This window comes from Pagrus pagrus (genome assembly GCF_965226575.1).
Source record: "Pagrus pagrus genome assembly, chromosome: 16".
Taxonomy (NCBI): domain Eukaryota; kingdom Metazoa; phylum Chordata; class Actinopteri; order Spariformes; family Sparidae; genus Pagrus; species Pagrus pagrus.
Genome location: NC_140200.1, coordinates 15,410,003 through 15,425,838, shown reverse-complemented (window position 1 = coordinate 15,425,838; position 15,836 = coordinate 15,410,003). Strand labels below are relative to the sequence as shown.

Below are 15,836 nucleotides of genomic sequence, written 5' to 3'. Positions count from 1 at the left end.
TAAATTCAATGCCTGCTTTCCCCAAAACGTGGTAGCCTGAGGGGTAGAAAATTAATGCCTGAGTCCAGGAGGAGGCAGCCTAAATATTCATGTGCTGTGTGGATTCTTCCATGTAAAACATCACAGAAATGGCTCTGCTGTCGTGTCGCTTTCAAGTACAACACCGAGTACTCCTTGATTTAGCTCAAAATACAATGAACAAGTAAGAAAAAGAAACCATGCGCTCATCATTATTCTTTTATTTATACTTTTATTAAAACATCATTTGCCTCCAACAAGTAAAGAATGTACATAATAATAATAATAATAATAATAATCAGAATAATCAGAATAATAAACTGAGTAACATCAGAAAAAGTATTTTCTGTTTGTATGTTATTGTTTTATCTTTTGTCAATTCTTCAGTGAGGCGCTCTCTGGACTCTGATCTCTGCATCCTCTGACTTCAAGGCTTGAGCTAGTTTTAGAGGAATGTACAGGACGGAAATAAAATCATATTGTTTTTTTTTTTTTCTTCTGACATCTCTACATATTTTGTCTCGTTTGCAATTCATCACACACATCAACCGCTCACGTTTCCCCCCGAAACAATTTGAAATATCCTAAACCTCCTGTGGCGAACATGGCATACACACTCCATAGGTGCCTGCTCAGACACACACACACGCAAACACACGCACGCACACACACACACACACACACACACACACACACACACACACACACACACACACACACACACACACAGAGTAAAACACACGCTTGGATGCCTGCAGTGGATGGTGTAAGTGCTGAGCTCCGGTGCTGACCGAGGCAGCTGCTCCCACAGAGCTCCTCTCTCAGCAAACGCAGGAGGAATCGCACTCGTCTGCCACCAACCTCGCTCTGTATCACAGCACGGTTAGCCCCCCACGACTGACCCCTGTCACTCTCTGCTCCTCCTCTCCGTCAGTGCTTCACACTGAGTGGTTTGTCCTTTGGTGCTGGAATTCAAAGGAAATGCCACACTGTCGAAAAAGTGACCTTTAAAAAATACAAGATACTCACCGGGGGGTGGGGGGGGGAGAGGAGGACCAACCGTCCATTTTACACAACATAATGTCACCGGGCTGCGCAGTGTGGAGATTGTCTCTTAATAAAAGTTTGAACTTTTAAAACATTTGAAACAATTAAAAACACAATAGCACAATAAAAACCTTCGACTTGATTTCTAAAGTCTGCACGCTGCACTCAGAGAATCAAGTGTAGGTCTACAGTATGTTCTGACAGGCAGGTGATGCTGAAAATCTCTTTTATGGTTTCACAGCAGCTCATGTGGGCTTGACAAGAGCAGAATCTCATCCTGTCATGCAGCTGATTTCTCTATCTACCTCCACTCCGGGAGCTTTCATAAAAAGCAGTCAGTTTCTAATGGTCCAGAGCTCGTTCCGGCACTGGCGGTCATGTGTCGATGACGTCCTGCGCGGGCGAAGGTTCGTGTGGCAAACTGGTGGCGTTGGGCAGCGGCTGCGTGTGGCTGACAGAGTTCTGCTGCAGCTCTAGCGCCATGGCGTTCTGCGGGTGGGGGAACTCCTTCACCTGCCTGCGGTACTCCAGGAAGGTGGATGCCTTGGTGGCGATGGCCACCACGTTCTTCCCGACGAAGATGGTGGAAACGCGGCTGTCCTGAAACAGCACCATGTTTACGCCTCGTATGAGGATGGTGACCACGTTTATGGTGACCAGGCTCAGGACTGGGTACAGCATCATCTTCTGGGGCGACATGTGCTCCCCCTGCATGCTGATCTCACTGAGCGACACGCAGGGCAGGATGAGCAGCAGGATGTAGCAGTAGAAGAACATCAGGCCCTCGGCCCAGATGGGCAGGCCTGTCCGCTGGGGCTCCCACAGGTTGGCTTGGATATCCAGCAGGTCCAGCAGGTCCAGAGCGACCCAGAACAGACGACTCCTCATGTCCTCCTTCTTCCGGAAAGTTCTCACATATTCCATACTATCCAGAGCCACTAGAACCAAGTACAAGCCTGGTACACATACAGATAATAATAACGTCAAAGCCTTGCGGGCCACTGTCTCCAAGCTCTTCCTGTCAGCCTTGCAATTCTGGAAGACAAAGTACAGCTTGATCTCCAGGACGAAGATGTACAGGAACCAGAGGATCATGGCGTATCCTCGTCGGGCGGTGCGCACCTCGGCGCCGACCCACACCGCCACATATCGCAGCACTATGAGGAAGCACACGTCCCCTACCAGCACTATGATACACACACCAATCTTTCTCGGACCCTGGTTCTGCTCCACCAGGTAGGCGTCCATGAAGGCCATGCTGGTCATGATGACGATGGTGGTCAGGCACACGTGGCGTTTGTCTGGGGGCGGCAACACCATGGCGAGGGCACCTGCTGGCTCTCACTCTCAGTCCCCAGCTTTCAAAAGTAATAATAGTCCAGAAGGTAAATACGGCACTGTGCACGCTCCAGACCTTTACGGCAGGAGAAAAAAAGGGTATTTAAGGTGCTCTGACAGCTCTGGTGTGCACAGGAGCAAATGTCCAGCTAGTGTGTCGAATATTAAAATAATACCATAAGTCACGGCACTAATAGTCCATAGAGGAGGACGGTTATTGCAGTGTAGGGGCCGAGCCGTGTGTGGATTCAGCGGAGATGTGCTGCCTGCTGATTGCTCTCAGACCATGTGAAAACAGGAACATCACCTCGTTACTCAGCGCACTTCCATTGATCCGCCTCTGCCTGTGAGCAGCGGCTACACCGAGGGCTCTACAGCTGACACACCATGACTGATAGTAATCCACACGCAGTCAAATGGAGAATACTCGGAGAGCGGGCTCTGTCTAATGCACGTGTGATGGGATTGCGGGGCACGGCGCTGCAGCGGAGAAATGTTTATGGAGCTGTTTATTTTTGTATGAGACCGTGTAGGAAGCGGTGGATGTATGCGCGCCCGTGCTGCAGCTCAGCATACGCAAGGAATTCCTCTTTGGATACTCCTGTAGCCGGTGGTGCAGTGTGTGTGGCTCCTTGCACTCCCGCAGTGTGTGCGTAGGGAAACGGAGGAGAGAGAGGAGAGGAGTCTGCAGTGGCCAGAGGCCCCCAGCCGCCATAAATCACAGAAGACAGCAGGTCAACGGCCCATGAGGCCTTGCGTCCGACGCCGGCTTCCCTGGGGGGATGCTCTTACACCGGGCTGAAGATCCATCCTTCCCCTCCTCCTCTCGCCACGTGCCAGCCTCTCCACAGCCTGGAAGAGGGAGAAATAAAGAGGAGAAGAGGGGGAGGGCAGAGGAGAAGGAGAAAGAAACCTGTCAGCACTACTGGGCCATATAACACAGTTTTCACTGCCAACGGCCCTCCACATATGAGGAGCCAAGTAATGTGTCAGCTTGGCTCAAATATAGCCTGTTTCACTATTGATAGGGCAGAACATGCTGCACATGCTACAGTTGGACTGCTTCAGGATGTCATTACCTCTCTATTGTCTGCGATGTGTCAGAAGGCAGCTGGATGCATGGCTCAGTATGCTCCGATGATGATGTTATCATATTCGGCATATTTGGGGCCATAACGCCCGCTAGTTTTAATTCAGGGAGGTTAAATTAATAGAGGATTTATTACAAGAAATTGTGGAAACCAATTTTAAAATCTCATATAGAAGCTAACGGCTCAGCACCTCTTTCCCCCCCCCCCTGCATTACTTGGCACTGCATTTTATCCTCAGCCGAGGGTGTGGATGGCGAAGAAGTGATTTCCTGCACTGTTTCAGTAAATCTGGCAGGGTTTCCAGCAGTCCTGCTGGGCCTGAGCTGGGAGCATTGTTTGAATGTAGTTTATTTTAAGAGGCAAAATATCAAGACTTGGATTATGGATTTCGTTGTATCATGAGATGACCTAAGTGTTGTCTTTTCCGAATATTAAAGGCTGAATTACAATAAAGTCATTTTCATGCTTACAGACAAACATCAATAGGTGAAACCTGCATTCATCCTAAATCTGAGTTACTTTTTATTGCTTTATACCTTCCATTCCTTGCTTTTACTGCTATTATATGTATTACTTCTTTATACATTATATTAAATCATCTTCTATTTCTGCAGTGGAGCCTGTAGTCTTTGTACTGCGTGACAATAAACTTGAATCTTGAATCTTGGATCTCAGGTTCAACACTTGATACAAGTCATAGTTCACTAGTAACCTTAGCTACCTAGCCAACAGTCAGTAACACAGATAACTTCCATTGTGACAGCGATAATGTCAAGGGGGAAAGGTCAAAGCCAAACAATTCAGGGAGCACCTGAAGAAAATTGTAATTGCAGTATGTGTGCGGCACAATCGCATTGAAAACAAACACTAAACCATTTATAACTCTAATGTGTCTCCTTCATGTGTGTTGATGATGAAAACATTCCCCACATTTTACATCAGCTTCGGTTAAAGCTCCATTCACAGTCTCCAATTACAGTCTATTTTTGTTGAATGATGTCTCAAGGTGTTTCCGTTTTGACCTGTTTAGTATTCCAGCTGATGTGTGTGTCGGAGCGTGTGACGGGTTGGGTCAGGTGGGGCCTCATCAACAGTCCAGTTGGACGTTTTCCAAAATAAATAAAAAATTTAAAAAAGTGTACAGATGCTGAGTGCTTAACTAGCCAGCAGGAGCCCATCTTGTGCACTGGCCTCATCCATAAATAACACACCGTGTCTAAATATTAGCATTTAGAGGAAACAAGGCAGGTAAAAGAGCAGAGCCGTGTGATTTCTGTGAGCTTCACTGGAAACTACAGTTTGTCTGTCGCCGTGTCCTGTTCTGTTTCGTTCCTCCTGTCACTGGATCCCTCGAGTGGAACACAAATAAATCACATTAGTGCTTCTGTCGGCTGAGGTATGTTTCAAATCAAGATATGACTGTGTCATTCAGAGAAAGGACTGGCAGCGCTCCAATAACCACAGATACAGTAAGTGACCATCAAACTTCTATCTGTACAGTAGCCATCACTAAATCTGCCACCACTCTCACAAAAAGGGGAATTTTAGCTGACATCCGGACAGTAATAAATAACAATATCTAATAGTTCTGGATAATTTTAGCCTGAAAATCTGACAAGTTACAAAGACATGATTTAAATGTTGATTTAAAGTTTCACTGCAGTAAGTTAGTATTGCTTTTCCATAAAGATAGCAGAGCGTAGGGATTAAAGGATGAATTCACAAAAAAAATGTAAAGTCATTATCTGATCAACCTCATGCTGATGGAAAGTTGCGTAATCCACGAAACATTTCTGGAGCGTCACGGCAAAACAGCGTTGCTCCTAAAAAACTGACATAGATGGGGACTTGTTTCAAAGCATGAAAAACAACTAAATAAAAAACATGAAATGGCTTCATACAGCTCGTCTGGCATAATACAAGTCCCAGGAAGCCCTGAGATCCCAAACTGATTTGACAAGACATCATTTACACCCCCTTTGAAGACAAAAGTGTTTGCATGCACCCCGTCTGAAGAGAGTGAATAAGCTTGTTCATGTGTCGAGGGTGAAAATCTTGTCTTTTCAAATCAATGTGGGATTATCGGCTACGAGAGACTTGGATTACTCCATACGAGATGTGTGGAGCCATTTCATGCTGCAACACTGTTTTGCTGCGAAGCTCCAGAAATGTTTTGTGGACTACGAAACTTCACCCGACTTTCCATAATGACTGAATTTCCATATTTGGGTGAATTTATCCTTTAAGACACCGACTATGAGCCATTACGTTCCCCGTTCAAATCCAGTCGGGGGCTTTTGATGCAAGTCCTTACCTTTCTTTCTCTCCCATTTCTTGTCATCTCTCTACTCTACTATCTCATAAAGGCGTAAAATGATGAACCATCTAGGTTATTCATTCAGACTTTGGAAAGTTCCCTCCAGAGTGTAGGGAGACTTTATCTAACTGTTTCCACCGGCTGAATTGTACTTCCCATGACAATAATTTAGTTTAATGTGTAAAGTTGTTGAAGTGCCTCCACTGGCTTTATATCAACGGGCAATAAATGATTAATCAATGCTTTATAGATGAGTCATCTATCAAACGTCAGCTTGGATTGGCTCCAGCCCTCTACGACCCTCGGAGGATAATATATAACAGATGGAGATTTTAAGTTATTATAAAACATTAATAAGAACAAATCTTGCGTTGCCAGGTTTTCTTTTTGGTAATAATACCGTTATGAGTGTTAGTGATCGGTTGATACCCGTGGGTTTCACACTTAATATGTCATGTTGTTCTCTTAGCTGTTTTTATGCTAAGGTAAGGCAACGCACTGATATTTGCCACATGGACGGGATCGTGGTATCGATCTTCTCGTCTAACTCTTGGCAAGAGAGTGAATACTTCCCAAAATATTCACCCAAGTTTTCTGCAGCACTTTTCAAAAAAACATTATCCAACCAGCGAAAGGGAGTTTTCACAACCCGGCAACTCACAAGCTGTTTTTGAAGCGTTTTAGCCACTTTCCATCAATAAAATCACAACTGACACAACACAACTAACAACGTAAAACCCCTTTGTAAAGGGTGCCTTGAAAAAAACATCAACAAAATAAGAAATGTCAAGATCTTTAATATCACAAACAAAAACTGAAGCCTTGTGTTCTCGCCGTTGATAATTTAATCCACAAAACTGCCAATCCTTAATGGCCATTGATTGAACCCATTTGAGAAAGCCAATCCAGGCACGTATTACAAATTGATCCACCGATATATTTACTTCTCTAAATCAAAGACTTCTATTTCACTCCCATTTTGACTAACTGAGCTCTCGATATGAGAGACTTAAGTATGTGATAAATAAACATGAGTTTGTTTTCTGCCGCGCGGTGTGAAATCACCAAAGCAAAATGGGCTTTTGAGCTTCTTGAATACGATCCAAAGATTGTTGAGAGGTTATTTTTCATCAAAAAATACACCTTTGAAGAACATGAACTGTATGTACGCACAAAAAGGATACAGAATAATAAAAAAGAAACCCACCGCGGGCTTTAATAACTCCTGCGCAAACATTTCAATGGACTCATTGTGCTCTGTCATTGTCACATGTCCTTCTGTGTTGAAGAAGAAATATAACATCGCAGATCAAAGGCTGTCAACAGAAGCCCGGTTTAAGATGAGCGCGGCACCAGAATGAGGCTCATTTGTAACCCGAGCGTGAATTTGAATGTTTAAAACCCATTATGTAGAACAGGGCCTAAGTAAGAGATTAAATTCATAAGATGGTGATTAATTGACTGATTAGCAGAATGATGTGGATCATTAACATGCTATATGGAAGGCTGCTTCCACATATACAGTACATCACATCATCATTCAAATTCCATTAATTAAAAAAAAAAAGAAAAAGGACAGATTTTTTTTTCCAGATGAACAGATTACAGCCGGACTGATGACACGAGATTGCGTTATTGGATGGTTTTAAACCTCTAAGGAATCAGGACATCAGCTGTGAAGAAACACGGAAACCGAAGATGTTGCTGGCGTGATTTGGCGTTAAATGGGCGCCCGACGGAACAGGAAGCTGATGAACTCTGACAGTAATAGATGATTATTAATCTCTCTGTCATATACTGTAGAAAAGCGCCTTTGTCTGTGTGAAATGATGACAGAAGTGCAATGCTCGGTTTTGCATATTCTGTTCGGCATTTATTATGTATAACTCGAGGCTGAGGAGAAGTCCTGGGTGTCTCCGCCGAAACAGGAAAGAAATGTCCATTGATATGAGATTTGACAAGTGTGACGACTATCATTTCACAACTTTTTCCAGTGAGAGCTTGAGGCCTCTGTGCTCTGGGGCTGGGGCGATACGGCCTTCAAAAGACTGTGGTATTTTAAGTCTATATCACGATGCACCATATATATTTCTCAATATATACGATAATATATTTTGAAATGTCCTCAAAAGCACTTCATAAGGAATATACGTGTACAAATATCACAGTATTTTTGACCAAATACTTCCATATTGTTGTTGTGATGATATTGAAAGGATAACTTTTGGCACTTTCACAAAATATCAACTCAATAAGATTTTTGAAAAATACTTATCTCCGTCTCATAAGTTCAGAAAATGACATCTCTTGACTGTAATTCTGCCTTAAAAACCAGGAAAACACAATGACATGCGACAATATAACAATGTCCAGATCTGGGACCATATATAGTCTCATATCGCGATGAAGACATATATTTTACATATCGCTCAGCCCTTCTGAGATGTTATTGCAGCTGAATGGGCTCCCTACGAAACAGGAAGCTGATGAACTTTGACAGTAATAGATGATTATTAATCTCTCTGTCGTATTCGGTTGAAAAGTGCCTTTGTCTGTGTGAAACGATGACAGAAGTGCCAGCTCTGTTTTGCATATTCTGTCCAGCATTTATAATGTATAACTCGAGGCTGGAGATTAGCCCTCGGTGTCTCCGCAGAAACAGAAAAAAGACGGAAAGAAATGTCCACTGATATGAGATATGACAACTGTAACGACTATCATTTCACATCTTTTTCCTGCGAGAGTACGAGGCCTCTGTGTACTGTACTCAGCTTTGCTTATATGCTTCAATTACAGCGTATTAATTATGGGGAACTATAAATAGGCAACATGGAGGACTGTGAACTGACAGTGCAACATTCCTTTGCAGAGGGAGGCTATTATTGTGCCTGTGGTCCAGGCCATTATCTCTCCAAACAGCCAGAGCCTCCTTGTCGGCGGTTATATTAACTGTTCGCCTCCCTGACTGGCCGCAGGCTTCCACGTGGAGCACAAGGACAAGGATTGGGGCTGCCAGAGGCATCACTGGTTGTTTTTTTTTCATGTTTGTTTTTCCAATTGTTATAAAAACAGTGAGAAGGTCTATTAGGGCCAAAGAAGAAGACAGTCAGTGCAGCTGGAAGAGCAACATTCTGGCACAGGATGCATCCACTCTCTACTAACGTGGAAGAATAAAGATGTCTAAGCGGGGCTGTTTCCAGGTGCTGCTTTTGAATATGCACAAAAACAGTCTCCTTTCAAGCACTGACTTAACTTAATTACCCGCGTTCTTGCGTTTGATGTCCGTCTTTTTTTGACACAGTCTCAGAGCTCAAGGATAGCGAAGTCTTCCCGGCCTAAAGCAGCTTTTCTTTATAACACTGAGACGTTCTGACACTTCACACACCTTGTGAAAAGTGTGAGCGAGCACTTGTTTACAGCCGCGGAATCATTTCATCCTGCAACTGTGGATAGTATGCTCTGTTACCTGTAGGCTTCAAAGAAGACTGAGGTGTTTATGCTTTTGGGAAGCCGCATTGATATGCAGTAAATGTATCGTGTTACAGCCCAGTCTCTGCTTTCCCTCCACGCCTCTGCTCTCCTCTCTCCAGCCTCGACACCCCGAGGATGATCAAATGTTTACGTCAATGTCAGCGACGCTGCGGCGGGACGGCGCGGGTCTCCGGAGCGGTCCGTTTTGTCCGATATTTATGTCAGGTTGTCTTCATTAGGGCCAGAATGAGACCCATATGTCGGCTTGGCTGCCAGCCATCTCCATCATCTCAGCAGGTGTTCCGCGCCGTCCTTTGTGTTACTGTCAGCGCTCGGCTAGTTTTGAGGGAGGTGGCAGATTGCTTTGAATTTACCCAGTACACAGAGCACAGCTCAGCACAACAAATGCTCAAACGCACATATGCAAGGCAAAAGCACGCCTGAAGGGTTGCTGACAAGATGGCAATCTGCAGGTCACGTCTTTATCCTGATAATGTGATCACATACATCCTTTACTGATCATAACATGGCACGGTATTATACCTCCAAATCCCTGAATACATACTAAGACGTGTCTCCAGTAATCAACCTGGCTGTATTCAGAGGTGTCAGCTTGATTCCCCGAGTCACATCTCTGAGGCACATTTCCTTAACGTAGTAAAACCCCCTCAACCTCCTCTGCGATGCATTATTCACTGTGTATACCTACTGTATCTAATGGATCACCGTGTTGAAATTCCAAACACGCTGTTTTTTTTTTCTTTCGCATTTTTGTTTTCATTACTTTTCTTCCTTTCCACCTAGTCCGCTCAATTCAAAGCACACACCTCATTTAGCGGAAACACAATACGCACGGTGTGTGTATGTTACTTGCTGCTCTTAGATTCCCGTCCTCTTGTTTTCTTGTTATCCCTGCATAATATGCTTGTAATTGCTTATGAGGTTGCACTGGGTGAGAATACTGAGGAGGATCTGAAACTAAGAAGGGAGCCGTGTTTTGTAGCGGCGGCTAAGCTCATTTTATCACCCATTATGGTTGATTAAGGCTGATCCACACTCTACTTTGCCATGTCACATTGTGCGCGTGATAAGCACTGAAGGGTTCATTTCAGCACATAACTGTAACTAACCAAATCTGTATTCCGGCTGTCTGTGCTTTTTAAATGGCCGTGGGTGTTGATCAAACGCTGCTGGAATCGAGCAAGCTGCACACGACAAAGGGATAGATAGATGCAATGCAGGGTGAGCTCCCATAATAGGCATTGTATAGAGTTGGATGTTGAAAGCAGCTCAAAAGTGCTTTCCTGCAACTTGGCCCTCGGCAGCAGAGACGGGGGGCTTTTCAACATGACAGACGCGTCTTTTTCTCCCCTGCCAACTCTCAAACGGCCATAATGTGCGCAGCGTCAATCAAAGTGTATTCTTTATTCACAAAGCTGGGGAGAGGATCAAAGGCTCCATGCCACTGTGAGTCATCATCAAAGTGAAGAGCAGCCCTCTGACATCCCACCCGGCAGTTAGTCACCGACACAGGGGCGAAGATACGTATACACATGAGAGGAGAGACGCTCCTGAATGGTGTCCAAAAAGTGATGCCGCTCCAGCTGGGGGAAAACGCTAACCTTTTGTTTAATAACCGTGTCATTTCCATGCAGTTTGGAAGAAGGAGGCGGATATCAAAAGTATCAAGTCAATACATTGAGTTTCTGACACCGAGAGCTGCCGTTCCACCGGCTCCTGCAACCGAATGCAATCTCTCATTACGGGTTCTTTCATCTGCCTCTCTGGAAAAGTGAATCCTGGGGTTCACCATCAATATTCTGCGATCAACGGGTTTCTACTCCACCACTTGCTATTAGATTTTCAGCTCTTGATGATTTTATCAAAGTTGAGCGATGATGTTTTCGCCGGCATCTTGTCAACGGTCTAATAACCCATTACACTTTGAGTGAGCTCTGACCCAACACTTTCTTCTCCCTTCATTTTTTAGCTGCAAAAGATGTTAGTTATTCCTGTCTGTTCGCCCCGCCTCCTAACTGGCGTATCAATCCAGTGACTTTTAGCCCGTGATGGACTGGACTTTTGGGAAATGGTGCTGTGAAAAACAATAATACATTGACATTGTTCTTCATCAGATATCTCATTACTTTTGTAGACAAATGGAGTGAAATGCATGACATCCTCTGGAGCAAGGCTTTTGCTCCAAGAATGGATTTTTTGCTCATTTGCATTTTTAGAAATGTCAGTGTGATTTGGAATCAGGTTTTTCATCCGTTTGGACTAAATCTGAAAGCTCTGGTTTCATTTCATCTCTCTGTGTAGAGAGGCTACTCTCTCCTGCCCTATGTCTGCATATACACTGCCTGTTCTCACGCTCACGGTCTGTGTCCACAGGATCTATTGTTTCTAATGCCATGTTCATTCTCTATGTAGCAGGCTGCGCAATGAATTCAATGAAACTCCTGGAAAACTATAATAAACGAACCGTTGTCAAGTTAGAATGAAGACAGATTGAGCACCTGCATGGCTTATTTCTCGCCCAAACTGTCTTCAGACGCACATTTTGCTGAGCTATGTTTGTAATATGAAAGGACGTTTCCAAACGAGCTGCCTGTTGGCACACAGCTCCCGAGTGGCGTTTGTCCAATCAGGTGCAGCCATTGTGTATAGCTACTAGTGTCACATCTCGAAGCGCCCCAGGAGTGCAGTAGTATAAAGATTAACACAAGTCCAAATATCCGAGGGTGGCTGGGGAGATTGGATGGGTCACACCCTGGAGACCAGGCTGTGCATCCCATAAGTGACTAATACTCAAGATTGATGTTTTTAAGTTATGTAACATAAATAAGTACAGTCTTTTTCTAAACCTACATGTAACCAAACCGTGACCTTTTCACAACGTTAACAACAAGTCTTATGTCATTATATTTAAACTTATCGTCAGTAAGCTTTATTTTGAAAGTCTAACCAGATGTTGCATATTACATATTATTGCTAACTTGACTTGACCACAGATGCTCTTCATGTGCAAAACTGACGCCCGAGGGGTGGGAGGGCCATAGTTTGAAGCTTAAGGCCACAGAGAGAATGTGAATGAAATATAAATAATCATTTTAAAGCATTAATCAAAAGTTATTGACAAAATAGTGTACATTGTTCTATTTAAATAGAAAACTGTAAACAGTTATAATGAGGACTTTAAAGTAGCATTAACTGATTCTTAGTGATATGTGGTTGGCAGAGCGAACTGTAAACTCAACTCAAAATATTCTCAAACGATTAAATTGATAAGACAAGTGTCAGCAAACAGCCATTATAAACATTTTCCACATCCAGCAGACACTGAGCAAAATCAGCATAAATTCCAAATTTTGTTTCTGCACATCTGAAAAATCTGAAGCCAATATTTACTCTCCTTTGACCTATTTTCTGGTTCCCACCGACTCATGCTGGAAATATCTGATGCTTTAGCCGCTCACTGCTCCACTTTGTTCACCAGCGAGTCGCTAACTGAGTCTGCCTTCTGTTTGATATTGGACAAGTAGCGCAGAGTGGGTTTATCTGAGCGGTTTTGTTGGTGAAAAACAGCTGTCTGCTGGGGCTGGAAACAGGGCTGAGGTGAGCGATGAGAGTGAAACAACAACAGTAAAGTTTAGGGCCATAAAACCCAAACATCGAGCTAGAAGGTGCTAAAGAAAAAGGTGAAGAGCTGCAGAGTTGCTGATCTTTGTATGTTATCCTGGCCGATTCTGATTTTAGCTGTTTCCAATGGTCTTCATTTTCATACACAAACATTCAATTGTATGTTCATGATAAAACACTGACTATCAAGTAACTAAAACACGTTGTAAGCTATTTGAATGGCCTGCTACTGAAATCTTGAAGTGCGTTTTAGCTCCCTCTTATAAGCACTTACGCAGTGTGTACTGGTATATCCGTAACTCTTATTGTGAAAGTTAAAAAGGAAGGAGGTTGCCTGTAAAGTGCTGTGATTAACTTCAAAGTAAAAGTGCAATTCATAACCTCCAGCTACAATAATTTAAATTCCCAAAAGGAAACGGGTGCGACAGATCACAATTTGAGTAACGTCCCTGTGCTCTGCTCCGTGTCTGTCACAGTGAAACACAGCAGAGAAGAGAGGTTGTGAGAGAGACTGTGAAGACTCTCACACTGACTTGAAAATGGAACGAGTGCACACGTTTTGGGTAAATAACATCAAATATTTAGTTTGTTTGTTTCAGTTTGGGATGGCGGTCCCCTTGGGTGGCGGGTGGCGTGTGTGTAAATGTGACCGGCACAGACTCAGGGGGTATCTGACACGGATCAGCCGGCCGATGGAGGTCCTCTGGCCGGTCAGTCGTTGCATCTCTACGAGCTGATTGATGCTTTTATTGACTGAAAAGCCATTGTTTAAAAGGACTAAATGAAATAAACCCGGTGAGAAATGGGAAACACTGTCAGTGTGAACCTGATGCTACTACTCCTCCATGGTTTGGGTTTTTTTGGTTTGTTGACTTCCTGTTTTATTTTGTAGTTATATCCTCTTGTGTCTTGTTTTCACTCTCTACTTTCTGCTCACCTGTGTTCCCGTGCTCCTCCCCCCCCGACACCTTTCTCACATCAGCTTCGTTAGCACTGCCCTGTTCCCAGTGTCTCTCCACCTGCACCTCATCCCCTCATTAGTTTAGTTTGCGCTCAAGCCTGTGTTGTTCCCTCAGGCTTTGTTAGTTCACCTGTTCCCCGGTCCTCCTGTGCTCCCCCTGTTCCTAATTTGTTCCTCCTTTCTTTGGTTTGTTCTCAGTTTCATATCTCACTCTAGTTTTTTTACCTTTGACCTTGTTTTGTTACTTGCGTTTTGGATTTAGTTTTTTCGGACTTCGGATTTTTTATTTCATTCATTCGTCATCACTCATCAGCTCATTACAGCTCGCTTTTTCTTTTAAACCTGCCTGCCCTCTATGTGTCTGCATCTGGGTCCTCGCCGTTTTGCCATTGTGACACCGACAAAGGAAAACCCCGCTCCATTTCAGAATTATTGCAGGTTACGCCTGTGAGCTCGGACACTTTAGTTGTCCAAAAATTCATTTAGCCCCTAATGCTGCTGTCAGCTCTGATCAATGATAGAATCCCCTATAAAAACCCCTAATTTACTCTCTAATATCAAAAACTAAACAGATTGCAGGCAGTGAAGCACTACTGCATATAAATCCCAGCTGCTTTAGTTTTTGTGACTTCAATAACAATTAGGAATTCCCGAATAATTAAGCTTACTTTTAATCCCTAAAAACACGCACACACACACACACACACACACACACACACACACACGCACCTTCAAACACATACAGTAACTACCCCTCACACTGATAATTGGATTGTCCCCTCAAGTGATTGTTGGACGCCCCCTTTAATTTTTTAAATTGAGGGCCACAAAAGAGCACAAAGTGCCGCAGTGATTACCATTACCCCTCATCTTTACGCACACACACACACACACACACACACACACACACACACACACACACACACACACACACAGACAACATATGCTGCATGGCATTGAAGCTGTACCATGGCAACGCGCTATAACGCACTCATCCAGCTTTTAATTCTACCGTGCACCGATGCAAGAGTTTAACAAGCATATTGATTTGCCTGTGCGACACCGGCTCTCATATTCATTCCTCTAATGATAATTTGGGTGTGCGATCAGCCGGGGACAGAAGTGATTTTTATCCAGCGGTTTTACAGGGAGATCCATTTAATCTTTGTGTCAATAACCCGCTCCCCCTCCCCCCTTCTTCGTCTTCCTCTCCTAAGCTTGCTCTTTTGCCATGCCTTGCATTTCCTCCTCCTGTATTAACTGTCGCCATTTCTAATCTGGCCGCCCCGAGGGAGGTGGCATCCATACCCCATTCCAGTCACGCTTCCTTTCTGTTTGCTCTCTGTTGCACTCGGGGGCGAAATTACTTCCCAAAGACATCAAAACCTCACAGGTCCCATTCAGTATTTATCATTTTTGTGTTGCGTTAATGCAGCAAATCACGGCTGTGAAATGCAGAGAAATTCTTCCTTGTTTTCTATCTCAATTAAACACCCACTCGCCCTGCCGCTCAGACCATAGTTTGCATAAAACAGATGTGAACTGGCAGGAAAAAAAGGGCAACGCCAGTCACCTTCATGCATCGTCCTCGGACAGAAAAGTAAAAGTACTGGAGAGAGGTAGGACGGAGATGAGACGCGTAGAGAGGGAGAGACAGATTGATGTGGGAGAGCAAGGGTTGCTGTTCCACGTGATTGAATAAAAGGCAAAAGAGATGCGATACAGGGAGGATTTGAAGTGCTGCTAATGAGCTGGGAGTAGCTTTGCAGAGGAAACAGATTTAAATATTACCAGGCACGGATTTATGATGAGGGTGTGAAAAACAGGCAGAAAAAAGCAAAAAAAAAATGTCTTTTTCAACAAGTCATTTCATCTTACATCCAGCCTTGAAAACTTATTTTCCATGAAGCAAGTGAATAAAATGTATTGATGGTGCAAGAAATGTTCCCCA

General features: G+C 43.9%; 1 protein-coding gene across 1 annotated transcript in view; it reads right to left on the bottom strand.

Moving 5' to 3' along the window:
• Positions 1-273: 273 nt before the first annotated feature.
• tmem121ab (transmembrane protein 121Ab) overlaps positions 274-15,836 on the bottom strand; it is a 49,519-nt gene continuing 33,956 nt past the window's right edge. Inside the window, exon 2 of the mRNA XM_084378312.1 lies at positions 274-3,255. Within this exon, the coding sequence (XP_084234438.1) occupies positions 1,441-2,385 (945 nt within the window). The 5' untranslated portion in view covers positions 2,386-3,255 and the 3' untranslated portion in view covers positions 274-1,440. The remainder of the gene's footprint in view (positions 3,256-15,836) is intronic.